Source organism: Topomyia yanbarensis, chromosome 2 (assembly GCF_030247195.1).
Source record: "Topomyia yanbarensis strain Yona2022 chromosome 2, ASM3024719v1, whole genome shotgun sequence".
NCBI lineage: Eukaryota > Metazoa > Arthropoda > Insecta > Diptera > Culicidae > Topomyia > Topomyia yanbarensis.
Genome location: NC_080671.1, coordinates 11,105,663 through 11,133,559, shown reverse-complemented (window position 1 = coordinate 11,133,559; position 27,897 = coordinate 11,105,663). Strand labels below are relative to the sequence as shown.

The following is a 27,897-nucleotide window of genomic DNA, read 5'->3' as shown; positions in this document are numbered from 1 at the left end:
ACGAAGGCCCAGTTGTCCTAGCGCCAGTTCCTTTCCAAAAAATTGCCTACCTTTTCTGGCCGATGTTCATAAGCAGTTATGAGACATCGATAAAAGCATACGGGTTTTCTAATCTCGAAAACTTAGTGCGGGTTCAATAATGCCTGAGAGGAGAGACATTTGAGGTGGTCAGAAGCCGACTTCTGTTACCTAAAGCGGTTCCGAAGAGAGACTTCTCAACATGCTGCTGAAAAAGGTCCAAAATGTAGTACCACCGAAAGCAGACCATCTATCGAGCTTCATTAGCTTCGGGATGGTAGTACAACAATTAACCGATCATATCGTAGTTACAAGTCTCAACGCTTATTTAGTAAACCCTATGCTGATACAAGAGCTGACAGAGAAGCTGCCAGCAGAAATCCAGCTGGAGTGCGTGCGATATCGAAGGAAGAGTAAAATCGTAACGTTGCGTACTCTATCGAACTACCTGTCAAACATCGTGAAGGACACAGGTGGCGTCGTACGAAGAAGCAACCCGGTTCATCGAGCAAGGTTTGCAAAAGGAAAAACCGAAGCGAGAGCACGAAGGATTTCTGCATGCGCATAGCGTCGCGCAGAATAGAAGTCAAAGTCCACCGGCGAAGGAACGAACACCGTGCCAGATTTGTGGGAGAATCGACCACAGAATAAGAAACTATGAGGCGTTTCGTCGATTACGTCTAGCCGACCGCTGGGATGCGGTCCGAAGATGGCAGCTTTACCAGGTATGCCTGAATGAACACGAAAACGTCCGATGCAAACTAAACCTCCGTTGTAATGTCGACTCATATAAAGAGCGACACCACCCGTTACTCCATTCGATAGTATCCGTAATCGGTTTGAACTGCAACATGCACGCCGGCCAACCGAGGCCTTCCGTCATCTTCTGCATGATGCCTGTCACGCTGTATAATTAGGTTCTTTACTGACACAGTTAACCTCACTTTTCTTGACAGTTCGCTTGTACTGTTTATGGATTTAGAAAAAATTGTGGACGACTAGATTCGCTCGAAGCAAATCGTAAAGAATTTTTCTCCAGTCCATTTAAACAGTACAAGCGAACTGCTAAAAATGAACACTCAGTTCATTTGTGACGTCAGCGTAAAGTATTCAATAGAAATTGCACAATGGGCGCGAATGCATTTTTGGATGAAGGATCATACCCAGCAAACCATCAATCGTATAACAATGTAGAAAAAGACTCGTAAAGATGTCTACAAAGAGTCAAAATCGTTATGACAGTCGATTTTAGTCTGCAGAAATTGATTTGTAATCGCATATTACTAAAAACATGATTTGAATACGACCTTTCATTCAAAATCGCATTGACGTTCTAGTTAAATCGTGTTCGATTGGAGTTGGTCGTAGAGCACTGACAACTTATATTCATATAGCTACAAATATTTAAATCAGTAAAAATCGTATTTTTGCTCACATTTGATCGTATTTTACTTCGACCAATGTCGGATTAATAATTTAATAAAGTCATTGTGGTCGTTCCTATGTGTAGGAATGGTCAATAAGCAACATAAACATATCTACGACTTCGATATACATCACAATGACTTCAAAAAGTTAGATACGACTTAATATATCACAACGTATAAGAAACCCGATTTCGCGATTACTTACGACTTTTCTCATATCTTTAAAATGAGATTGCTGCATATATGGCGAAAGTTTATCGGAATAGGGCTTCTCCACTTGAAGATAAGATATGATTACGAAATATTGTCGCACTTATAACAATTAAAATAGTTCTGTGTAGCAAGTCCTGTCCTACAATCCAAATGTCGTAAGTTCGAATCCCACATTAACATAAGAGGGGAAGAGACCTCTAGGGGTTGGATTTTGGCTCCGGTTCACAACCGATATTCGTTTTCTTTTTAGATGAATGCCTGTTAACTGTTCCTTTTTGATCTTCTTTACCGACGAATGAGAGGGAATCGTATATCGTGTTCCGGAATCGTATACTAGTTATGGTTATCGCATATAATGTGAGATTGTTTCGCATATCCAATCGTAAATACATTCTCTTGAATCGCTTTCATACTAATAATTATCGCGCCTAACGTGTATATTATTATTATAAATCGTCAATTTCAATAGCTATGTACGCATATCGCCTCCAGTTTGGTATGCATATGCCGATTTTCTGCATTTTGTGCGACTTTTTAGTGGGATATAAATACGTATTATTCAGTTGCAACTTGGATATACCATCAAAAAGGCTGGCTGGGTAGTACACGTAGGTGTAGAAATCGCTAATGCACATTCTGGGAGTTCATGGTGTGACTCAACTGGTTCGCGTAACATGGACAGCCGGAGATTCACGACTCTGAAAGAGTAGACCTTTACATATCGGCACGAGGATCAAAGCAACGTTTTCCGCTGAAAGGTGCACACGGTGGAATATCTAAAGCTTCAACAACACACGCTAAATCCCACGGGACATCACGTTTGATCAGTCGTTCGATTGAAACACAAAGTGTGTTTTAGTTTTAAGGGATTTGCGTCAAGCCGGCGCTAATCTATTCCGACAATAAGTTAGTGTTGGTTTCTGATGAGGCGAAACCGAAACGCAACACAGTATGAAATAAGGATTTGTGCCCTCCTGTACAAAGACTGGTTTTTACCAACAAATTTTCACCCTAGCGAGAAATTTTGGTTTTTACCAAATTTTCCTCCTTAGGGTGAAATATAGCATAGTGCTTTCGCATAGGCCTGCTAAGCCAAGACAAGTTTCGGTTTCACTGTGTCTCATCGGCATAAACAGAACTTCTGCTCGAACGGGACATCACGTTTGATCAGTCGTTCGATTGAAACACAAAGTGTGTTTTAGTTTTAAGGGATTTGCGTCAAGCCGGCGCTAATCTATTCCGACAATAAGTTAGTGTTGGTTTCTGATGAGGCGAAGCCGAAACGCAACACAGTATGAAATAAGGATTTGTGCCCTCCTGTACAAAGACTGGTTTTTACCAACAAATTTTCACCCTAGCGAGAAATTTTGGTTTTTACCTAATTTTCCTCCTTAGGGTGAAATATAGCATAGTGCACGCTAAATGTTTCGGAGCTGATAAAGGAGTACTCTCATCTCCGTGGCCTACCAGTTGCCAAATTTCAGCAAGCACCTCCTAAGATTCTGATCGGGCACAAGGATTTACACTTGTATGCACCGATCGAATCACGAATTGGTTGACCAGAAGAACCGATAGCGGCGAACGTAACTTCAGTAGCGTTCAGCTTCCTATCCTCTTCGATGCCAGCGAAGGCGCCTACGGGGCTGCAGTGTATCTTCGGATTGAGACGGGTGACGGTCCGATGTGTTCGCTGATGCTGACAAGATCAAAGGTCGCACCACTGTAGCATTTCTCGATTCCTTGTTTGGAGCTGTAAGCAGCAGTGTTGGTAACAAGACTGGCGAATTCCGTCGTCGAAATGTTATGCTTTGAGATAAAGCAGCGGTACTTCTGGAGTGGTTCGAAGACTGTGCTGTCGTGGATTCATTCGGACCACCTACGGTTCAAGCAATTCGTTGCCTTTCGGATTGGAGAGATCCTAAGCCTTTCAAAGCTGAGAGAGTGGCGACGGGTTTCGACTAAGCTCAACGTAGCAGACGCTATGACGAAGTGGAACAAAAAGCACTCTATGTGTTCTGATGGGCCATGGTTTCGAGGCCAGGGTTTCCTGTACTTTTCGGAAGAGAAATAGTCAGAGTAAGATTACGCCGAACGACCAGGAAGAATTGTGGGCATGCTTACTTTTCCGCGACATCAGAATGGCAGAGCGAATCGTGGACTATCAGCAGTTTTCTCGATGGAAGGTTTTAGTTCGGACAGTGGCGTTCGTCTACAGATTTCTGTAAAACGGCAAAAGAAAACGGGAGGGTCGAAATTTGGCAACGTTTTCGCGTGCAACATCTGCGGGCGGTGATGAGAAGGATAACGAAGTGCATCTGGTGCAAATTAAAAAAGTGTAAGCCGGAAAACCCTAGAATGGCCCCACTACCAGTGTCACGCATCACGCCACATCAGCCGCCGTTTAGTTATACGGGTGTAGATTTTTGCGGACCGTTTACCGTAACCGTTGGTCGTAGATCGGAGAAGAGGTACATCTTGCGTCCTTGATGGCCATACGCCATTTCGTGTGCAGTTTTTTTTTCGGACAACGGAACGAATTTCCAAGCAGCCAGCAAAGAGGTCGTAAGATTAATCGGAGCCGAAGCAGCAGAAGCGTTCACAGACTCAGCAGCCCGATGGAACTTCAATCCGCCCAGCGCACTGCTCATGGACGGGGCTTGGGAGAGGCTGGTACGTTCTCCCAAGGCAGCGTTGACCGTGATCGACGATGGAAGAGCGATGAACGACGAAATACTGCTGACTGTACTCCGCCAGAACAAATACAAATTAAATACGCCAAGGTCCCATACAAAAGGGTCATTATTTTTTGACTCACTGAAAACTAGATTTAAAGAACCCTATTAGGTTTTACGCCAACCGACATAACCCCGCAAAATGGGCCGGATGAACTTCGTTTGACAATTCTCGGTGGTTTGTTTACATGGGAGTTACGTGAGTTCGAATGTAACAGATGAGCACCCGTTGCACTCGCACTCACGCAACTGACAAAGTAAACAAACCACCGAGAATTGTCAAACATGAACTTCATTCATCATAGGTTCATTCGTGTCGTCATCTTGTAGAACTGAATGCATAAATTTTACCTGACAGGTAACAATTATGGAAAAATAATACGAAATGGCAGCGCGTTTAGATTGATTCGATCAAAGCATGTCTATTTTTTGACAGCTTTCGTTTATGTTTTTCCGTAAATTTTTTTTCCATCCGATGAAAATCGCCGGCATCCGGGATTGGATTGGTAACATGAGGTAAAGTAATGTTTCTTCACTTAGCAACTTCAATTTCGCTTTCCGGAAATTTAATTCACGAAACGAAAAAAAATCAAACTTTTCCATCCCAATTTCAGGAGGAATTGAAGTGCTTCGAATGGAATCAGTTGAAGGAGGTTCATCACGATAGCCGCTGTCATGCCGTAGCATTTGTGCAGTACTGGCCAAAGTATTTGTATTTGTACGGCAGGTGCTGATCATAACATACGTAGTGTCATCGCAGCTACGTAAATCAGGTCAGCTGGGATCTTACGGGATGATCACATGTGTATCATGTCGAAACGCAATGGAAATTTTTCAAAGGGTTCAACTGTAGTGTCTACCAAAAATGAAAAAAGGCTCTTGCTTGATGCTAGGTGGCGTTTTTACAAATGAAAAAATAATAAATAATTGATGGCAGTTGATCTGAGTCAATTAATTTATTATAACCGCAGATAATATTATTTTCGACCAATAAGCCTTTTCCCATCAATCTCTAAAGTTCTGGAAAAAATATCAATATATTTGAATAACAATCGCCTTACTGACAAGTTTTTGGTTGATTTTTCTCTGGCGTTCAATTGCGTCCTTCATCAGGCTCGGCTCGGAATCAAACTAAGAGACGGGGTTTGGTTTTTCAATATCAGAAAAATATGTTGGTTTACACTGTGCATCAGGTCAAGGAAAGGTAGTTTTGGTTAGAGTTAACATTAGCAGCGAATAAATTTTCAAATTAGCTTACACTAAAACTATATGATTCTTCTCAGTGCATTCTTGAAGGCGTATTTCCGGTTTTCTTGCTTGATTTCCATCGGCAATCTTACACTTTCATTTCTTGACCAGCGCAACAAGCTGTAAAGATAATGTGAAATCTACTGAAAGCATGCTTGCCCAGGGCACGCCACAGGGCTCATGTCTCAGAGCGTTGTTAAACGTCTACATAAACAGTCCACTTGAAGTTTTCCAATGATTTGATCAATGCGATGAATGAGGACCTCAATGCGGGCGAGCAGTAAATGAACTTTTTGCTTTTCTGAATAGAAACGTATTGCAATTGCTCTGAAAACCAACTTCTTAACCGAGGCCCGGAATGCCGAGTGACATATACCATTCGATTCAGTTTGTCGAGTACGGCAAATGTCTGTGCTGGTATGTTTGTGTCTATGTTTTTTTCCCTTTTTTAGAGAGCAGAAAAAACTCACAAAAGCACTGAGAATGCAGAAAAATGTACAAAACCCTACTCAGCGAACGGGCTTGGGCTTGCTTGCCATCACCCGACCCGCTAAAAACCACTGCTCTTCCCCAGAACTCGATTCCTCCCCGGCAATTTACACTGTTTTCGTTTACGCGGATTTTGAAATTTACGCGGTTTTCATTTACGCGGCCTGTATCCCCCGCGTAAAAAAAACCTGAGTGTAGTTAGTTTCTTCACTCCTCGATACACCATCAGTTCACCGCCATCCACAGAGACCATGGCAGTCGGAGAGCTAGCTGGGAGTCGAGACATAGTTCTTTTCCCGTACAAGGACAATATGCCATGCAAAATTATTATTTTACTTAATGGCCTAAGAGATTCAGTACATACAACAAGCCTTGAATGTATTGGCTATGCTTTTCTAGCAACATCAATTTGTATGATGTACCTTTTGATTCGACTCAGAAATACGAATCCAAGAGTTCTGGTTCAATGTCCAAATCAATACCATTATTACACACGAATAATACATTGCACCCATACCAACGCTGTTTGCATCAGTGGTCTTAAAGCCGCTCGTATTCGCTTCCCGGAAGCGCACTCAAACAACATGGGTTGGCCCTTTTATCTCCATGGATATTTTAGCAGCAAACCTGGAAGATCCGAAAAATTAACCATTAACATAACTACAGTAAAGGAAGGAACTGAAGACTTCTGACCGGCGAGAGGAGCTCTGAATTCGCTCCTAGCAATTCCGTATCGCACTCTAGTATAATCCATTCGCTATCTTCGGTATTTTGAAAATGAAAACCCGGCGTTTGGAATGTTGTTAAAAGTTTCAGCTCAAGTCGATCGTCAACAGCAACGCGAAAGCTTTGCGAACTTCTCATTGAACATTCACATTGACCAATTTTCAATGTTCAACAAAACATTGGTAAAACTTCTATTACAGATTACAAATAAACAAGGCATTTTCCTTGAGAACTACGTAACTACTAACTGGGAAATGATGTAACGGACACAATCGTTTAATTTGCAAATTCGTTGTCAGCTGCACAATCAAAACATCGAAATGTCAGAAATCACCAGTGAAGCCAGTTTCAGTCCTATTTCATCAAAGTACACTGTCACTCTGACAGTGTACCTTTTTGGTGTACCTGGGTTATAAAATGAGTCCTCGAAAAATTGTCAGAGCATTCCGTATTAACATATTTGTATTTGGCCAGAAGTTGAGGATCTAATTAATTCGCACCCTCTGACGTACAGACCCCTGGAACCAGAAACGGAAGAAGCACTAACCCTGAATCATTTCGTTCGTGGCGTTGGCGGAATCCCCGTAGAACATGCCATGCTTCGAACGAAGGAAGCTCCAGCTTTGCGCGACCGTTACAAGCGGTCCCAATTGTTAGCGGACAGACTGTGGACTCAGTAAGTTTCCGAATACTTACCGTCGATAAATCAGCGGACAAAGTGGCATACGGAGACATTTCCACTAGCGAGATGTGATCTGGTGTACATCGCAGATGAAACGATACGAAAGAGCTGGGTTCGTAGTATCGTTCTTGAAGTCTACAGCGGAGCGGACGGTAGAATCAGACAAGCCCTGGTGAAGATGTCGTAGGTTAGTATTGGTGACCAGTTACGAAGCTTGCGGTGCTCGAAGCACAGGGTCAGCCAAGGAGACTTCGCCAGAGTTACGGGAAGGGGCTATGTACGCACCGCAACCAACCGCAAACGACCCCCGTGTGATGACAACGTACAAGACATCAAGCAAACATCACACCGGCTGCTCACACACACACCAAAAAATAATGAAATTTAAGCGACATGTAGATCAATACGAATGTAAACATAAAAAGATTGAATCAAAAATTTTATTGAAAATTACGTTAAAATCAATGCACTCAATTGGAGCATCAAAAAGCATACAATTTTACACTTTCATTCGTGTAATATTACATTTCATTCATTTTACATTGAACTGCATTGGTTTTCCGTTTACATAAACTGTAATTTTCAATCCACGTGTAAAATTATAATAAAATTCGTTGAAGAAAGTACGACAAGTCGTGTGTATTTGTGGTGAAACTTAATTTTACATTTATCTTCAGGTTCCAAATATGTGCATGGAAATAAACTTAAAATTACAAAATATTTTTTCTGTGCAGTCAGCGGGACTGAAAGTATAGACTCGAATGCAACATTTGCAAATAAAAATATAAATCGAGTACATAGGGTATGTTGCCTTTTTTACCATACTAAGGAGGGTGCTTCACTTATTCATTAATTATTCGGCCTACGATCAACGGAATGCGTAGAAATTGGCACCAATAGCTTTGCTTCGTTGTTAAGAAGCAAGATAATAACACAAATGCGCTGAAAACGGTGAAATTTTGTTGTTTGTGCACAACGAAAGCTCGAATCGAGCGCCCCTATTATTGCGCTACCATTTGACTCAATGCGTTGAACAAAGATGGCAGACGCTGCTCTAACCAATGGCTTCAAATGGGTATGGTGATAATAGAAACATGGCGAAAATAGGCTCAACACCCTAGCAGATTGCGATAAAAAAGATAGATTTTGAAGGAATTGTGGGAGTTTTTTTGGAAGCTGATAGAAATAAATAGTGAGATTGATAATATTGCAACGGAGGAAATCAAATGGGAATATTTCTGATTAATAGAAGGTGAAGAAAATTGAAGCAAAATATTTTTAAAAAAGGCTATGGAAATTGTAGGTTTGGAAGGTGCAAGTGAAAGATAACCTGAAATAGAAGAGATAGGATTAGGAGGGAAAAAATATAAATGTAAGTAGAGTGCATTTTGCAAGTAGCCTAAAATGAATTTTTAACCCACTCGAACTCTTCTTATATCTACTACCCGCTGTTTCGGTACTAGTTCTGGAGCTTTTCTAGGCGATCCGTTGTCTGAATATTTTGTATGAGAACCTCCTCTTAATAAACAAAGATTTTTTTCGGGTTGAAACCACATTTCGAAGTTTTACGCATTTCTAAAACTTTTGCCAGCGAAAATACGAATTTCGGGATTTTTCACGAGTGAGAATGTTTGAGAATTGATGATTTTGCGGCAATCCTTAATCATACTCGTTTGAGGTTAAATTTTGCATATGGACTTTCCGAGGAGCTTAAGTTTTTCACACTATGCCTTTTGTAGATTTAGTATGACCATCATTTTCATTAGCACCCTACCATCGATTTGTATAACTATAAACAAATTGCCTTCAAGTTTAGTATGGACTGTGTAACACTGTGTATATTAGAATAATCTGGCTTTCTCGTGGATGGGGCTCCATTAAAGGGACTTTCGGAAAGGAGGTTGCGTAGGATAAACACGGTTGAAAACCGCGGCTACAAAACGAACATTAGTGCAATAAAACTAATCATTTGCAAGATTTCAAAAAAGTATATAAGTAGACCGTATTACAGAAATCTTAGAAGTCGACCTGTTAGGAGGAAAATAGATAGGTATAGGTTATCTTCTGTAAAATTTGAAAATAGTTTTTCGCTTGATTTGATTTTTCAGTTGGTCAGCCAAATAGTAGATAGAATCTTGCGGTTCATGCTATTTCAGTAAATAGAAACGTAATCTTCTTACTACGAATACAACATCAATCTTACCAATAATTGGTTCAAGTAGTTCTCGTAAGGTATTTTATCGGTCGCCATATCGACAGCAACGGCCATCATTTCTTCTAGTTCCTCCGAGGTGAACGGTTCGCCTTCTTCTGTGATTAGTTTAGTCATGTACTCACGATCAACCAAACCTTTCCCTTCCTGATCCAAAACACGAAATGCTTTAAGGAGCTTTTCCGGAGGTGCCGGTTCCAATCTATTCCAAAGAAATCAGTCATTTAACAATATTTAGTAAGTACACGTGCGTAGCGGTATGTCGATGAACGTATTTACTTATGTTCAGCAATCAGCTGGCTAACGTAAGGAAGAAACTTGGACAGATGAACCGTTCCGTTGGAATCTTCGAACTCGGTCGCCGAAATTACTTCATTGACATCCGCTTCCGTTGGTACACAGCCTAGGAATCGTAGAATAGTGCCGACCTCCCGCACATCCACCGTCTTATTGCCGTGATGATCAAATATAAGAAAAGCATCAGCGATGCGTTTTTCCAGCTCGTTTTCCGGATTGATATCTGGATTTATTGAATAAGAAAACAGAACCGATTAAATTTATCCAGCAATGTTTTTCGAATTACTCATATTCGCATCATTAATTCACAATTGAAGCTTCCCAAACCTCCATTTAATAAACGGAAAATTCTAAAGCCTTATCTATGCAATCTGCTTGTTTTCCATCTTCTTATGTAATATGTACTAATAACTACACATCTCTTTAAATATACGTTGAACGAAATTCGTTGTAAATATACCAGAAATGTAAGTGGGAAAAACGTTGGGAACTTACCGGGATAGTCCAAATCGGCCATCACTCACGTTGAAAAACTTATCTCCGCCTGGAAAAAATGATGATCGATGTAACAACACTGGTTGTCAATGGAAACCGACATCACGGTTATTCACTTGTTGCTTCAGTAGAACAGTTTATTAAACACAGCTTGCATTCAAATCGCATATAGGTACGAAATCACCTGGATCATCTACACCGGCACACTGCATGGACGCTGTTTATCCGCTGCATGCATTGCGTCCTACTAATCCTATATCGTCTGTTCCTTGTACATCCTTCTTATCAATGTCCATAGTCATACACAGAAATGAGTAGAATATTTCTCTGGCAATTATGGCTTATCCAATATCATACGAGTCATATTGAAGTAGGAAAGTCACGTTCAAGCATTATCTGCCACAGCTCGCTTTGTTGCACTAAATCGTACGTTACATTGAAATTACAAGAGATGATGAGTCCATTAGCTTAATTTTCGAAGCACAACCAGAATCGTTGAACGTCCTTTTCGAAACCTGCTTAGGTTCACTGTGAAACGATATAGCTAAACGTATTCTTATAGCCGGTTATGAGGATCCTTATGCCTCGCTAGTTATTACACTCGAGTTCATGACCCTTTTAATAGATTATTCGTGGCAAACAACTAACTTATTAACTATATGTCAGCAAAAACGATTTCTTGCAACTATCCAAATCGAAACTTCCCTCTATATTCTGTTGGAGGAATCTTTGCCACTTCGACCACTATTCAGGTTATTTTTTGTGGCTCCCCCTGTTTGCTATAAATGTTACATATTGGCCGAATCTATTGATGTCGGGAGCGAGAATGCCCATATGTGTCACCCCTGTCCGGTGCTTGTTTTATTTTTGTAGCTGATGATCTGCTTGAGACAGGTATGCCATACATCGCTGGGCATCATAATATGCCGTCCAAAGTATTGCTTTTTTTTGAAGAAATAATGCTGCACAATGACAGGGTGTATGTTCCGAGCTCTCGGGCTCGTAGTTACAAAATCGACAAGTACTGACTTGAATTTTGCCAATTTTTTCAGGCGATACTTGGCAGTATATTCCTGATATAATTCAAATGCGCTAACAGGCTATCGTCACAAATAAATATAAAAACACAAATAACAAATGCGGAAATGTATACAAAACAATTGCTAAATAAGACATTATTGGGTCTACTCTATGGTTGATTAAAAAAAAATGGATTATTAAGTTAAACATTAAATTGTGTCACTCAGGACAGAAGATAAATCCAAAATTGGACTGTCATCCAACTGACTACTACAATTTTCATTTTCAATAAATTGATCATCACAGTTATAAACCACAAATCAAGCCAATAATTGTAGCACCTTTCACTGAATTTCATCGGTGTCCTCTTCGATCAAATCCATGCCATCTTGGGATTCATCCAATGTGACCGATTCATCCTTCATTTCCGGCTCAGCATGTGTGCGTTCGTGTTTCGACTGATCCGCGCGATACTTGAACTTTTTACCACAGACACGGCACCTTTAAATGGAAGAGCTTAAGCAACTCGTATGCAAGAATTAGATCTTATTATGAATAACATACGCGTAGTTCATTCCCTCTTTATGCTTTAGTCGATGCTCCTTCAAAGTACGCTGGCGAACAAACGACATTCCGCAAATCTCACACGAGTAGGACCGAACGTTTCCGTGTTTGTCCAAGTGCTCGTTGAAACTGCTCTGCAATTTAGATATCAAACATGTTGAATTCATTTATACTACATAATCTAAACAAAAATGTACCCTAAACCGAAATCCCTTGCCGCACAGCTCGCAACAGTACGGCTTAACACCGGTGTGCTTGTACGTGTGTTGATCTAGTCGCTGACGGCTGGGAAATCGTTCCGAACATGTCTGGCAGTGATACTTCATTTCGTGTTTGCTCCTGTGGCTATAGTATTTAGCCCGACTTATGGTGCTGAAGTCGCATCCCACGACTTCACACTTGGCCGGTTCCGAGAAGAATATTTTGCTAGTTTGACGTCGAGGATTACTGCCGGTGATTTCCGAATGGGCATGCCCTAGGTGCTCTTTTAGGGCATTGTTAGTGCGGTAGCAGCTTCCGCAAAAATCGCAACGATAGCCTCTTTCACCCGTGTGCGTTCGTTCATGAGTGTTCATAGAGGTTTCATTGTTGAAGCTCTGAAAAAAAAATGAGAATTACCTAGATGTTTACATTGTTTGTATTAAAGGCAAAAATAACCTTCTCGCAATATTTGCACTGGAACGGTTTTTCATTGGTGTGACTCCGCTCATGCCGAACCATCCGGGCATTTGTGGCAAACTTTTTATCGCAATAGTTGCAAGTGTAACGACCCTCATCAATCGCTTTGTGATACCGCATATGGCTGTCATAATTTCTTTTGTTAGTCATCTTACTGCCGCAAATCTCACAAGTGTACTCCGTATCGGTTTCCTCTCCATGATAGCGTTGCATATGATTGTACAACCCGACTGCGGTGCAAGTCTGAAAAGGACACTCCGGACACTTGATTGAACCCGCGTGCATTCGAAAGTGACGGTGTAGTAAAATCAGAGATTTTACGTCCTTTCTCGAACCGGTCTCATCTGTGCATTGTTTGCAAGAATAGGGGATCATATCCACGTGCACCGGAAGGTGGATATTTAAACTATCATGGGAATCAAAAACCTGAGAACATATGTAGCACTTGTTTGGATCCAGCTTTGTTTCCTTCATTTCTATATTGTAACGGCGACACTTGCGTTTCTTTTCTATAGGTTTAACATGTTCTGAAGTAGTTTGCTCATCTTCTGGAGCAGATATATCGTCCAGTCGTTCTTCTTCTATCAACTCTTCGGTTGATTGTTCGACAAGATACTCGGGTTCAATTTCGGTGACAGAGGAGCTACTATTCACCGTCCTCACACGAAAGGGACTAGGCTGAAGACTGATGTCCTTCTGATACCTATGCAAACTATCAACAAGGGCCCCTTCATTTGTTAGTTTTAGCTTTTTTAAAAACACATCCGACTCCTCGAACTCCTTTCTGATGTTGTAAGCGTAGTCTAACTTTAAAAGACACTCATTGCAAAGCTTCCTGGGAAACCTAAGACGCGAATGGGTCATACTGAACCCCATCAGCATTTGAAACATATCCGTAATCAGAACATCTTGTATACGGGACTTCAGCGGAATCAGATCTGGAAGTTCGCGTAAACATAAGCGACAAAATTGATCCAGTCGGGTTTCGGTAACTTCACCCTCCGACAATGGGCAGGCAACGACCCTAATCGCTGGTAATGTAAAGTCGACCGGTTCTTCCTTGACTGCGAAATGAAGAAAAGGTAGTCTTAGAAAAGGTAGCGAAGCTTCTTTTAGCTTATACCAAATTAAAAGCATCTTACCCAGAAAAACTTCCTCTATAACTTCTTCCATGATAGAAGTATTAGAATTTTGTTTACACTATTGATAATATTAATTGAAATTGAGATCAAAACTGTATAATTTCATTATTATTATTTTCTTTTTTTTTTTTGTTTGGAGTGTCTGAATTGACAGACGGCTAAGACCGTTCACGGTCCATCTTGCCAGAGTTGTCTTGTTTTTTCTTCGTTTATTTAAATTCCTTAATAGTTTTTTACCGTTATTGGTGTTTATTTATCGAGTGTCGCTTTTTCTATGGATTAAGCATTATTTTTAGATCTGTATCCTGGTTGTTTTTAGGAATTGTACTATTTGTTTCATATCCATTTCCTCGTTATTTTTTAGGATGGTTTTCAGTGGTTTACAGTACTCCAGGGCTGGAAAGTCGTTTCTCTCGATATTATAACGTGGGCAGATGAACAATATGTGTTCCAGGTCTTCTCTTTCTTCACAGAGGTCACATTCTTCTTCGTCTTCCCATCCCCATGTGTATCTTCTTTCTTTTGTGGGTGTATGCCCTGTTCTTATTCTGTTTAGTATCCTTTTTTCGTCTGATGTCAGTGCGAGTCCTCTTGACCATATTGTTTTTCCGGGTTCTTCCATTATTTCGAAGTGTTTTATTCCTTTTTCCGTAGATGTAGCTTTGTATTTTGTTTTCCAGCTTTCCCATATTTCTTCTTTTGCCAGTGCAAGGGCATCTGATAGGACCAACGTTGTAAAGTCTGTTTGGTTTCCGTGAGTGGTTGATACTGCTAGCCTGTCTGCTCTTTCGTTCCCTTCTATTCCTTGGTGGCTAGGGATCCACTGAATTTTGATGTACGGGTTTCCTTCGTGTTTTAATTCCTTTATTATGTTCCAGGCTATGAAATTTTCTTGTATTGTATATCTGTTTAGCAGGATTTGACAGGCACTTTTAGAGTCCGTAAAGATGACTGCCTTGGTGTAATTTTGTTCCTTAATTATCCTTACTGCGTTATCTATTGCGAGTAGTTCTGCGTTTGTTATTGAGTATTTATCGCTGATTTTTTCCTTTTTGCAGATTTCTCCTGTGCCATCCGTTATCCCTATTGCGGTCCCTGCCTCGGTCTTTGAGGCATCAGTGTAGATCTCAGTATATCTTTTATATTTGTGTTCCTTTGTCTGCAGGAATTGTTGTTTCCATATGTCGGCATTCCATTGTGCTTTTCTTAGCTGGTCTTCTGCTAAATTTGGCTCAATTCGAAGGCTGATTTGTCTATCCGTATACTGTTTTCTACATAGATATGGCATATTTCTGTCTTTCTGATGTACTTGGTGTATTACGTCTATATGTTTTGATGCTATGGACGTTAGGTACGATCCGTTTCCTCCCTCTTGTCTCAATGCTTCTTCGATGAATGGTTGCAGTTGGTTTTTATGGTATGAGCTTTTTATGGCGTCCCTCAAAGTGAGCCATTCTATCCGGTCCTCGATCAGTAGTTGTCCTGTTTCTGCGTGAATCACATGGATTGGCGTTGTTTTTAGGTAGCCCATTGCACTTCTCAAGTATGCATTTTGAACTGTTTGTAGTTTTTGAATATTTGAATTAGCTGCTCCTCCGTATATTTGCGCCCCATATTCGAGTTTGCTTCGTATAACGGCATTTCCTATCTTTACTAGTGTCTCTGCATTTGCTTTCGTGTTTCGTCTGCTCAGGATTTTAATTATTTTGAGTTTTTCTGAGCTTCGTTTCTTGCTATCTTCTATGTGCTTCCTGAATGTAAGGGTTCTGTCTAATATGATTCCTAGGTGTTTGTGGGTGTTGTGAATCTCAATTTTTTCGGCTGCGATTTTTATCCTTATGTGATCCGTACGTTTCAGGGTGAATGGTACAACTGCACATTTCGATGGATTGATCTTTAGTTGCAGAGTTCGTATTTTGTCCGCGAATTTTTCGAGAAATCTGTTAGCTTTGGTTTCCACTTCTTCAATAGTATCTCCTGTTACGATCAGTGTGAAGTCGTCCGCGTACTGAATTAACTCACATCCTTCTTCCTCGACCGAATGGAGTTGCGCTGTGTAAATGTTGAAAAGTGTGGGAGAAAGAGGACATCCTTGTGGCAATCCTTCGCTGATTTCTATTTTTATGTTCCCTTCGGTGGTATTGAAGGTCATTATTCTTCTTTGTAGGTAGGTGTGTAGCCATGACATCAGTTTTTTTGGTATACCTATTTTCGCCATCTCGTTCAGCAGCACTTGAGTGTCCACGGAGTCGAAAGCTTGCGTCATATCCATGAATACTGCCATGCTGATTTGTTCATTTTGTTTTGCTTGGTAGATCCGGTTTACCAGATAGTTCACGCACGTTGTAGCTGAGCAATTTTTCCTGAATCCGAAAGAGTTCTTCGGGATCAGGTGTTCGATTTCGGTGATTTCTTCAATCCTATCCTTAACAGCTCCATTTATCAGCTTGAGGCAGACATTTTGCAAACATATTGGCCTTTGTGATGAGGGCAGATTTGGGTCCTTGTTGGGTTTGGGTATTGCTCTAACTTCCGTGTTTCTCCATTTTTCAGGAATTTTCTCCGAGACAAACACTTCGTTCAACATTTCGCTAACTTTTCCTAGAATGTCCGGCCGTATTTGTTTCAGTATCGCGTATGTCATTCCATCTGGACCGGGTGCTGAGTGTGTTTTCTTTTTCCTAAGATTTTTTATGATTTCCTCCTCTGTTATTACCATTTCGTAGCCTCTTAGATCGGATTTTGTATTCGCTCTCGGTAGCCTTATTGATTTAAGTTTGTTTTCATAGTAATAATCCATGAATTTTTGTCCATCTTCTTGATTATTTTTTGGTTTATATCCAACCGGTTTGGTCAACGCGGTATCCAATCCTCTTATTATGTTCCATAGTTGTTTGCTTGGTGTGTTTTCATCTACTTTTTCTGATATTTCCTGACAGTATCTTCTTTTCTCTTTCCTTATTAGTCTCTTGAGTGTGGCTCTTGATTTTTGCAGCTTTATGTAATTTTGTTGAGTTTTTTCTCTGTTGTAGTTTCTAAGTACTGTTCTTTTATCTTGATATGCCTTATTTATATCTTCCGTCCACCATTTTTTCAACCAGTTGCCTTTCTTGTTTTTCACTGTGTAACTAGCTCCTTCTAAACATTCGTCGAATATGCTTTGCATTTCGAGAGGGTCATACATGTATTGCGGCTGGATTTGGTTTATGAGTTCTACCGCTTTCTCTTGGTTGATCCTTTTTGTCGTTTTTTCCGCCACTGGGATATCGCTGGAGATTTCGATTAATATTGCTAAGTGAATGCTTCCAAATTCCTGATCCTCTACTTTCCACCCTGCCTTCACTGCTGTTCCCGTTGTTGTAGGGTGAGGTCTACCGTTGAACTTCTTCTGTCTGTGGTGGTGAGGCATGTATGAGTTCCGTCGTTGAGAAGGTACAATTTAGACGCTTCTATCAGCGTATTTATCAACGCTCCTTTAGGGCATGTTTTCCCTTTGGGGTCCCATGTTTCATGGTGGCCATTCCAATCTCCTCCAACTATAATTTCTCCATTGATAACTTCCATGGCATCGAAAAGCTTTCTTATTTTCTCTTTCACTTCCTGTATCTGATCGCGGTCCGGTGGTACGTAGACTGATATGAGTGTGATCGGATCGAAATTATTCTTTATTTTCACTGCTACCACTTCGACTGGTAAGAAGCAACCCATGTCGACCAATTCGTATTGCACATCTTCTCTAATTAGTATTGCTACTCCGCCGTATCCTGCATTCCTTCTATTCGATTCCATTCTGTAGTTCGCTATTTTGAAATGTTCCTCTTTTTTTAACCAAATTTCCTGTAACAGCGCTGCCGCTATTTCGTTTCGTTTTAAATAGTAGTATAGTTCCTCTCTTGTTTCTGTTGGGCGTATGCTTTGTATGTTGTTTTGTAGTATTCTTAGTTTTTTACACGACACTTCTGCTTCTTTCATCGATTCTGGTATCTGTGCTTTCCTGCTGTTCTGCCGAATTGCTGTTGATCAGGTGCTGTATTGCTTGTGCTATTTCGATAAGCAATCTGTCAGTTTCAATTACATTGTTTGCTTCGTTTACTCCCACCACGATTCTTGCGTGGATTGCTTTGAGGGGGTCTATCCACTTTCTGGCTCTCGTTTCTATCAGAAATTCGTGCCGTAATTTTTCTACAAATCTCTCGAATTCCGTTGAGCTGTACGGGTTTGTTTGACACCTGCTGCACGGTCTTTTCTTTTCTCCATTTCCCGTTGTTGGTGCTAGCAGTTGAGAAATAGGTTCCACCTCTTCCCTTTGTTTGATTCTGCTGGTTTTCCTTCCTGTATGTTCGTCGTGTTCCAGTTTTTCGTTTGCGTCCCCCTGTACATTTTCTTCGCAGCTGTCAGTGTCCTCTTCCTCTTCTTCATTTTCGATTTCTAGTTCCGCGTACTTGTTGGTTAGTTTTGGGTAAATGGTCTCTGCTTCCTGGTACGTAGCTCCTTTTTTCATTTTTTCCAAGATATTCCATCTTCTGGCTCTTTCCGGACAGGTTTTTGATTGGGCGTCGTGTCTTTTTCCACAATTTACACATTTTTCTCGTTCTTCGCATTGTGTTTCCTGGTGTCTTCCTCCACACTTTTTGCATCTCGGTCTGGATTTGCAGTGTTTGATTCCGTGTCCGAATCTCCAGCATTGCTTGCATTGTCTGACCGGAAATATGTAAAGCTCCGCTCTGAAACAGCATCCATAAATTTTAACTCGCTCTGGTGTATTTGGTCCTTTAACGGTTAATTTGATGTTCGGTGTATCCTGTAGCTGATTGTCTCTTCCTTGTTTTTTTATCCTCTCCACCTGCAACACTTCAAATTCTGTCTCCAGATTGCCCAGAATTTCCTCTTCTTTGAATGTGCATGGTACTCCTCTGATGAAGCAGATTGTTTGGTTTTTCGTCCTTGGTTCGTAGGCCTTCAGATTTTGATGTTCCATTTTCGCACTTCTTATCCTCTCCTTTTCTTTCTTGTTGCCAGCTGTAATTTTGTACCGAAACATTCCGATCTTTTGAATGTCTGTGATGTTTGTTATTCCGCCTTCCTTTAAGAGTCGACCGACGTGGGCTGGATGTGACGGGAAATGAATGTTCCGGTTAACCAGTTCCATGGTCACCTCTAAATTCTCTTCACTGTTTCCTTGTTCTTCCTTACTGCCTTGTAGGATGTTCTGTTTCTTTCTCGCTTGCATTCTTGTTATTCTCCCGCTTGTCTTCCTGCTTTCAATTATCCGCTCTATTCTGCTATCCTTAATCATTTTTGCTCACTTATTTTGTGTATTCACTTTATTTTTTCGTAACATGTATTAATCTTTATTCTATCCACTTTCCATTTAGTTTAGTCTTCGATTTTCCGTTTCCACTGTATTTCGCTTTTTTTTATTGATAAATCTCTTATTCTTTCTGTCACTATTTTTTCGCACTATTCGTCGCCATTTTTTTTTTTCGTTAGATATTATTTCTGTCGCCATTTCTTCGCGCTTTTCGTCGCCATCTTGACACGCCGTTTGCCGATGAATAAAATCGTCCTTTGTCCTCCTTTTCCACTAAACAGCTACTGCACTTCACCGTAATCCGAAATCCCGGACACTCGCAACACCGGAAAAACTCGAAACCAATCCTAAACTTCTTTTAATTCGCGGAAAAAAAAAAATTCGGGACTGTCTTAATTACACGTCTTTACTCTCCTCGACGGTTCTTTTCCTTCTTCTATTATTATTTTCTATCTGCATCCAAGAAATACTTTGGGAATTGACAGCTATTGAACTTAATAAATAATAAACAAAATTGAATGCACCAAGTTAGCCCAACTTCTTCCTTTATACACTCTTATCAGAGGTACATCAGCGTTGAGTACATCCTAAGAAGAGATGCCAAATCTTGAGTTTTTTCAAAAAGAAATCGATCATGAGTCGACCAAAGGGCCGAAGTCGCAATGATGTCGAATCGAGAAAGATAGCTTTGAAAATTCGCTTCAGAAAATTAAATCGTATTTTGACAGTGTTTGCATACTGCGCTTTCAAATGTATTGAAACACTTTAAAACAGTACTAGTTTTCGGAAGCATAACTAAAATGTTTTATATAATAACGTTTTCGTTGATAAAATTGGAAAAAAAATTATTTCGCCGAGTGTTGTTATGAAATGTTGATTAAGCCATTTTCGAGTCGCCCTCTTGTTTTGACCACAGTTTATAAAGAACAGTTGCGCAAAGACTGAAGCAAATCTACCTATTGAACACTCAAAACGTCTACCTATCGGACACGAAGAATAACAATGCTCGAATGCGTGGGGAGTATCGTTATTATGTGATTATAATTAATAATATTAACATTTAAATAATGTTAATATTTTGCTTAATGACAATTATTAAAAAATATATGTTCACTGATATTCAAATTTAGCACTATTTTAAACACCGGAGCAGCTCTTCCACCGACAGTGGAAATATGAAGGTAGCTCATAGTTAAAGTGCAACTAAAATTTTGACAAATTTGTGTATGCATTCCACTTATACATATGTACCTGTTTCAAATTTATCTTACGCTGCAAATTCGACTGTTTTTTGTCACACCCCAATCAGACGGCAAGCGGCAAAAATCAATGCATTTCGTTCTTAGTTGCGGATCAGTTGAGAACCGGAAAAAGCTTAAATTCTTTATACGATGTTATTTATCGCACTGATTTTTACAAAATAAAACTAAACACTTAATTTTAAATTTTTAAATGCGCAAAGTTAACTTCTAACTGAAGCATTCGGGTTAAGTCATTTGAAATTTAACTAAAAATAAAAGGTTGCCAAAATTTAAAAAAGACCAATGATTGGTCCAATGTTGCCAATCCTCTTTACGCAACTCTACTATTAAAAACTCTGGTTTTGACGACTTTCAATTTCGCCCTGCAGTGTCGCCACACTATAAAAAAAGTAAACGTTATGCCTATTGATTTTACACATAGATTTTTGCAATTAACGGAGGTATATAGACACTATTTGCTGGAACATAAACCTAATGTGTATATTTACAAGAAATATTAATCTTACATCGACACAGATCTTTCAATAGGGCCAAAGTCACAATGTACTCAAATGGAGAAAAATCAGTTTCAATATACGGCGATGCTTTTATTGTAGGTATAAATTACTTTATGACCATGTTTTTCCGGAAGCATCTATGGTTAAACCTTATGACAATATAACAAAGAATTTAATTCCTATGTGCTTTTAGTGGGTAGAAACTAAAAAAATGCTTACGCCCAATTTGCATCCCAGTCGTGATTTCGCCCTTCAGCAACCACCATTTGCGGAAGGGCTAAACGGTGTACATAATTTTCATAAGGGCGCGGTAAAAGGGCTAAACTGACTCTGTCTTGCTGGGTAGGGCTGGGTAAATGGGCGAGCTTGACAGTATACTTTTTAATAGGGCTCAGCAAATGGGCGCATAGAAACCCAATGTAAATGATAGGGCGCGTGCATCTTTTCTTCGAATTTCATGAAAATATCGAAATATTCGAATGTTTATGTGCAACAACTATCGAGTAGACATGATCCTAGTAGATATTGCTTATCATTTATATAATAGAACCGCCGTTTAAAGAATAATTTTGTGAATAATAACCGTACGCCCGGTTCTGTCAAAAAATGTAAGTTTAGCCTTTATATTCCATATGAGAAGAAGGGCCTAAGTCGAAATCTCGAAGAAAACGCATGTTTCGCCGTTTTGTTTTCTTTAATTATAAATCGAACTAAAAACCATTTTAACTAATTTTCACCTCAATCTTGTAGTATTTTTGTCGCATAATGTCATAATAGCGAAAACGCAGTTTGTTTACATTTGCGATTTAAACCCTAATGAAAGATCTATGTCGACATTTACATTTCATAACTATTAGGCACATAAAGCCCCATTCTATAACAATATGCACATATAACTTATGTGTGTGCATACATAGTACATACAGTTGACACATAGAAGGTATGTGTGCCCGTGATAACAATAGCATTTCTTCTTTAATTCTTTAATCAAATCTTGAGCGTTTTTTCAAAACGGCATATCTGCAATGAGTTACTCTCTTTGTTTACTTTCTCTTTCGATTTTTACGGCGTCATTATAACACTTTTCACTTATTTTACAGTACAGATCGAAAGACGGTGGTTTTAACAAGCATATTATGCAAAGAGTTGAGGGATAAATGTTAAAGTGACCGAATTATTAACAGAAGAGAAAGTAAACAAAGAGAGTAACTCATTGCAGATATGACGTTTTGAAAAAACGCTCAAGAAATATCCGTTTGTTAGTTAGGCCCATTTGTCGGTTCACGATCGAAATATCTGCAATGAGCAGCGATGCCAACCTTCCAGTTTAATCTGGGGTTTTCCAGTTTTTTCTACAACATCCAAACAGACAATCGGAAAAATCTTCATGTTTTTTGAAATTTTAGCCAGTTTTATTCAGTTTTTTTTAAATATTCATTTATTTAGTTTTCTTTCTCACAAATTGTAACTTGATTCACAGAATTTTCAAGCAAGCGATGGGATGATGCAGAGTGCCGCAGAATAAGATTTTAATCCACCGTGACCTGAACTCTTTTTATACCACTTGTGAGTAACACGGTACAGGAATGTACATTTTGATTCGATTTCAAATGAATTTTACTCAAACATAAAGGTCGCAGTACATTGTGTCAAATATTTTGATGAACATTTGTTGAATTCTCAGCTAGTTTCTATAATATCGTAAGAAAGGATTAAGCGCATCCTCAAATTTAGTAAATGGTCTTAAATTTAGGATTTTATGGATGATTTTGATTGAAAACCTTCAAAATAGTAAAATTAGACTGTAACTATTAGAATTACATTCAAATTCAAATGCTTTAATATTTTTTTAAATTTGGACATCAATATCAAAAAACCAACTCAAATTTTCAATAAAATGTTTGGAACATACGTGTTTACTTTAAATTACGTTCATTGATTCGTTGACTTAAACATTAGGTAAGGAAGGTTTTCTTCAGAGCATCCATTTTTTTCCAGTTTTTTTTCTAGAAAGGTTCCAGTTTTTTTGAATTTTTTTTTTTGGCAACGTTGGCAATGAGTGACTCACTTTGTTTACTTTCTCTTTCGATTTGTACGGCGTCACTATAGCACTTTTCACTTATTTTACAGTACAGATCGAAAGACGGTGGTTTTGACTCAATGAGGTATATATAGCAGGGTGTCCCAAAATGACATCATTTTATAAGTCATCGGGCTCACTTCCTAAATGAAAGGCTAGGGTATTAGGACCACTTTTTTCTTCGGAGTGAATCTGATAAAACGCTTCCTACTAGTGGCGAACTTTGATTTTTTGAAAAATGGGCCGATTTTGGATAAAATTTCAAATTTATGCCTGTTGAAGTGGTCCCGAACTGTCTTGGATTTTTTTAGCATTTTTTTATTTTTCTGGAGTTCCAAATGAAGAGGTTTGGTTAGTTAGTTTGTACAAATCTTAAATTATAAGAGCGGCAGAAAGAGCCATTAAAACTTAGTAAAAAGTGAAATTTTTGGTGTTTTTCAGTTTTTTTTTTCAAAACTGGGTATCTACAAAATTTTAAAAGTATAGAAAACACTTTATATAGTTGAGCCGCATATAGGGGCGTAATTTTGCTGAAAAAAGTATACCGCTACGGCTAATGGGGTATGAGTTATTCAAGTTTCTGTTAGATGACCTTTGATATTTTTAGCAATTCATCAAAAATAATGCTACTCCAAAAAATAAATCAGTTCAAATGTGCTTTGACCACACATTGTTTTTCGGAAAATAGAAGGAAAATTATGAAAAATGACGTTTTTGTACGTCTTTAGTATGCCAGGACGAGGTTTAATGAGCATCTGATGATTTTTTGTAACTTAAATTATAAAAATAATGACAACTTTGCTAATGACGCCAAGTCTCTAATTATTTTTTTGTTAATTCTTAATAATTACTTCTAGGAGGCATCTTCAACACAATAATTGTGTCAGAAGATGCGCTGTATTCTGTTATAAAACTTTTTCGAAGATATTTGCACCAAATTCGACTATTTCGGAATTATGTGATCTGTGACAGTAAATATCAGTTTTTCAACACTCACCTCACTCTTCTGTATTTTTTTACACTTTAAAGTTCCTAACATGGAAATAAGACCTTATATACAAAATGTGAATACGCCAATCAATTCAGCCTTCAAATATACGCCATAACTTGCCATTAACTCGACATATTTGTTTTATTTTAGTGCTTTTCAAACCCACTAGGTTGTTATTAGTATACAAAATAATTTAAAAAAAATTGTCGAGGGCTCATAAAAACCGATTCTAATGTGCTAGAGGCAAGCGAAAAACGTCATTTTTCATCATTTTTCTTCTATTTTCCGAAAAATAATATGCGGACTATGCACACTTCAGTTGTTTTATTTTGTAGAGCAGAGTTATTTTTGATGAATATCATAAAATGTCAAAAGGTTATTTGACAAAAACTTAAATAACTCATACCCCATTGGCCGTAGCTATACACTTTCTTCAGCAAAATTACGCCCCTGTATTCGGCTCAACTATATAAAGAATTTAATTTTAAAATTTTGTAGATACCCAGTTTTGAAGAAAAACTACTGAAAAACAACAAAAATTTCACTTTTTGCTAAGTTTTAATGGCTCTGCTGCTCTTATAATTCAAAATTTGTACAAGCTAACTAACCAAACTTCTCCATTGGGACATTCAGAAAAGAAAAAAAATGCCGAAAAAATCTAAGGTCATTCAGGAGCACTTCACACATTTGAAATTTTACCCAAAATCGGCCCATTTTTCAAAAAATCCAAATTCGCCACAAGTAGGGAGCATTTTAGCAAATTCACTCCGAAGAAGAAAGTGCTCCTAATACACTAACCTTTCATTTAAGAAGTGAGCCCGATGACTTTTTTAAAATGATGTCATTTTGGGACACCCTAATATATAGGTGTGGCAGAACACACGGTTTGCTAGTGTTGGCAACCAAAAATATGTAAACAATCCAGAAGCACAACGGGTCGACGTCATAGCGGTCACACGATGCAATGGGAGCGGAACGACCGGTATGACGAAAGCAAGTCGATTCATACTGTGATCAATACCAAAGTTCCATCTGCGCCAGACCTGTATCTACGACATTGGTTTTGACTAGCATATTATGCAAAGAGTTGAGGGATACATGTTAAAACGACCGAATTATTAACAGAAGAGAAAGTAAACAAAGAGAGTCACTCATTTTTTTTTATTCAAATCGTTTATTTGATAAGGCACGTTGCGTTAGCTTAAAGGTGCCAATTTTGTTTTGTTTTACATTTTAAATTGCTTAAAACTAGGGGATTACATATTGATTTTTTTTTAAAATGAAACTAATGCGATTTTATAGCTATCTTATATATCTACACAAGGGGATAATATTGTTTTCGTAAGATTAGGGGGGTCATTTAGTTTTTGTGGCAATATGGTTTGACATTTTTATCAGTGAGATTATTGGAGCAAATAATGTTTAATTAAGGAGGACAATTTTTTACGACTAACTTAAAACTAGGCATAACTAGAGGGCATGATTGAATTTTGTAAAGATTCGTAATTATAGTTATTTTAGTGGGTAGTAGAGTTGGGCGATTTCAACGAGATTATATAATATAATAGTTAAAACTAGAAGAGACAAGAAGAGCTAAATGCTTCGTGATGATATTGGGGGGGGGGGGGGGGGGGGGTAGGGGTGTTACTTCTGGGTATAAGAGTCAGGGGAGGGAGGGTAGACAAAGATGGCAGGGAGAGAAAATTATTTCAGTTTCAGGCATCGTGAGATCAACGGATGGATTACAAACTCGGGTGGCCTTCATCAGGGGAATCATGTACTGGGACGCCGGGTGGTCCTCCTCAAGATGGCAGGGGTTTTTCCAGACGATTTCGTAGTACGGCATAGATGTGGATCGGCTACATTTCGAGTTAAGCGTGCTATGTTCGTGCCGTAGGTCCCGTGTTTGTTGGCTCATTCGATACAGATGCTTTGATACAGGTGGAAGAGGGTTCTGAGAATGATAAGGAAAATAAGAAGGGGCAGTTAGACTTGTACATTGATGGTTTTCACAAAGGTGTATATAAGGGACATATAGAGGACATCGCGGCTTGCCAGCACATCTCGAACCGGTACGTTGGTTGGTCTTCCTCGGGCCCGCAGGGTATCCATTAGCCGAGACCTAGCGGAACTGTACTCGGTGCACGCCCAGACAATGTGCTCGATGTCGTGATAGCCGTCGCCACAAGCGCAGATACCACTATCCACGAGCCCAATACGCCGGAGATGTGCATCCAGCGTGTAATGGTTTGCCATGAGTCGGGACATCACACGAATGAAGTCACGACCCACATCCATCCCCTTGAACCAAGGTTTCGTCGATACCTTAGGGATTATCGAATGTAGCCACCTTCCCAGCTCTCCACTGCTCCACGAAGTTTGCCAACTTTCGAGGGTTCTCTGATGAGTAATACTGAAAAATTCGCTGAAGCAAATTGGTCTTTCGTAAACGTCTCCTTCTAAGGCACCCACCTTAGCTAAGGAGTCTGCCTTCTCATTGCCCGGAATGGAGCAATGAGAAGGGACCCATACCAAGGTAATCTGGAAAGAGTTGTCAGATAAAGCACTCAGTAGCTCCCGTATTTTCCCCAAAAAATACGAGGAGTGCTTGCCTTGTTTCATCGAGCGAATAGCGTCAATGGAACTGAGGCTATCCGAAACGATGAAGTAATGGTCTGCGGGTAATGTTTCAATGACTCCAAGGGTATACTGAATGGCAGCTAGTTCTGCGGCGTAAACTGAAGCAGGGTCACTGAGTTTGTAGGAGGCGGTGAACTTTTGATTGAAAATACCGAAGCCAGTGGATCCTTCGAGGTTTGATCCGTCAGTATAAAACATCTTAGAACAGTCGACTTCTCGGAATTTATTATAAAAAATATTTGGAACCACTTGTGGGCGTATGTGGTCCGGAATTCCACTAATCTCGTCTTTCATGGATGTGTCGAAGAAAACAGTAGATTCAGAAGTATTTATGAAATGCACACGGTTGGGATTGTAAGAAGAAGAGTTAATATTCTGCGCCATGTAGTCAAAGTACAGGGACATGAAACGGGTCTGAGAATTGAGCTCAACAAGCCTTTCGAAATTTTCAATCACGACCGGGTTCAAGATATCGCATCGAATGAGCAATCGATATGAGAGTTCCCAAAATCGATTTTTCAACGGGAGAACGCCCGACAGCACTTCGACTCATCGTATGGGTCGACTGCATGCATCCTAAGGCGATACGCAAACAACGATACTGAATTCTTTCGAGTTTGGTGAAATGTATGTTCGCGGCGGAGCGAAAGCAGAAGCATCCGTATTCCATTACCGACAGTATCGTTGTTTGATACAACCTAATTAGGTCTCCTGAGTGGGCACCCCATCATGTTCCGGTTATTGTACGAAGAAAGTTGATCCTTTGTTGGCATTTCTGTTTCAGATACCGAATATGGCATCCCCAAGTACCTTTCGAGTCGAACCAGACCCCTAGATATTCTACTGTGAAGACCTGAGCGATAGTTTGACCCATTAATAGAAGCTGTAGTTGTGCTGGTTCACGCTTCCTAGAATATACAACTAGCTCAGTTTTCTCCGTGGAGAATTCGATACCCAGCTTAATAGCCCAAGCAGACAAATTGTCCAAGGTATTCTGTAATGGTCCTTGTAGATCGACAGCTTTGGGTCCCGTAACAGACACCACGCCATCGTCTGCAAGTTGCCTTAACGTGCAGGAATTGTCAAGACATTCATCAATGTCGTTGACATAGAAATTGTATAAAAGGGGGCTTAGACATGAGCCCTGGGGAAGGCCCATGTAGCTAAATCGTG

The 27,897-nt window shown here is 39.6% G+C and overlaps 3 protein-coding genes across 6 annotated transcripts; all 3 read right to left on the bottom strand.

Annotated features, from left to right (window-relative positions):
• Positions 1-9,503: 9,503 nt before the first annotated feature.
• On the bottom strand, positions 9,504-10,675 carry LOC131679244 (dynein regulatory complex protein 8). Of its 3 annotated transcripts, none has more exons than XM_058959923.1 (4): positions 10,540-10,675; positions 10,027-10,267; positions 9,739-9,949; positions 9,504-9,682 (listed from the first exon to the last, which is right to left on the bottom strand). In XM_058959923.1, the coding sequence occupies exons 1-4, from the start codon at positions 10,559-10,561 to the stop codon at positions 9,593-9,595; spliced, it is 564 nt and encodes a 187-aa protein (XP_058815906.1). In that variant the 5' UTR covers positions 10,562-10,675; the 3' UTR covers positions 9,504-9,592. The 3 variants fall into 3 exon arrangements, with proteins under 3 accessions (XP_058815906.1, XP_058815908.1, XP_058815907.1); XM_058959925.1 differs by having other exon boundaries at positions 9,504-9,563; XM_058959924.1 differs by having other exon boundaries at positions 9,504-9,949.
• A 1,160-nt stretch (positions 10,676-11,835) lies between these two features.
• On the bottom strand, positions 11,836-19,753 carry LOC131682119 (zinc finger protein ZFP2-like). Of its 2 annotated transcripts, XM_058963352.1 has the most exons (6): positions 19,706-19,753; positions 13,944-14,063; positions 12,781-13,865; positions 12,321-12,719; positions 12,124-12,257; positions 11,836-12,060 (listed from the first exon to the last, which is right to left on the bottom strand). In XM_058963352.1, exons 2-6 carry the CDS (start codon positions 13,972-13,974, stop codon positions 11,904-11,906), a joined length of 1,806 nt encoding a protein of 601 aa, XP_058819335.1. In that variant the 5' UTR covers positions 13,975-14,063; positions 19,706-19,753; the 3' UTR covers positions 11,836-11,903. The 2 variants fall into 2 exon arrangements, with proteins under 2 accessions (XP_058819335.1, XP_058819336.1); XM_058963353.1 differs by lacking the exon at positions 11,836-12,060 and having other exon boundaries at positions 12,122-12,252.
• On the bottom strand, positions 17,283-17,732 carry LOC131679311 (uncharacterized). The gene has a single exon (XM_058960018.1). It carries the CDS (start codon positions 17,730-17,732, stop codon positions 17,283-17,285), a length of 450 nt encoding a protein of 149 aa, XP_058816001.1.
• Positions 19,754-27,897: the final 8,144 nt, after the last annotated feature.

What these genes read in the sequence shown, in the direction of transcription:
- LOC131679311 (XM_058960018.1), bottom strand. Translation starts at nt 17,732, where the DNA reads ATGGAATCGAATAGAAGGAATGCAGGATACGGCGGAGTAGCAATACTA.
- LOC131682119 (XM_058963352.1), bottom strand. Translation starts at nt 13,974, where the DNA reads ATGGAAGAAGTTATAGAGGAAGTTTTTCTGG. An exon ending in AGTGCAAATATTGCGAGAAG is followed by an intron (nt 12,720 to 12,780) that starts GTTATTTTTGCC and finishes TTTTTTTTTCAG; the next exon opens with AGCTTCAACAATGAAACCTC. An exon ending in GCAAGGGATTTCGGTTTAGG is followed by an intron (nt 12,258 to 12,320) that starts GTACATTTTTGT and finishes TCTAAATTGCAG; the next exon opens with AGCAGTTTCAACGAGCACTT.
- LOC131679244 (XM_058959923.1), bottom strand. Translation starts at nt 10,561, where the DNA reads ATGGCCGATTTGGACTATCCCG. An exon ending in CAGCTGATTGCTGAACATAA is followed by an intron (nt 9,950 to 10,026) that starts GTAAATACGTTC and finishes TCTTTGGAATAG; the next exon opens with ATTGGAACCGGCACCTCCGG. An exon ending in ACTACTTGAACCAATTATTG is followed by an intron (nt 9,683 to 9,738) that starts GTAAGATTGATG and finishes TTACTGAAATAG; the next exon opens with CATGAACCGCAAGATTCTAT.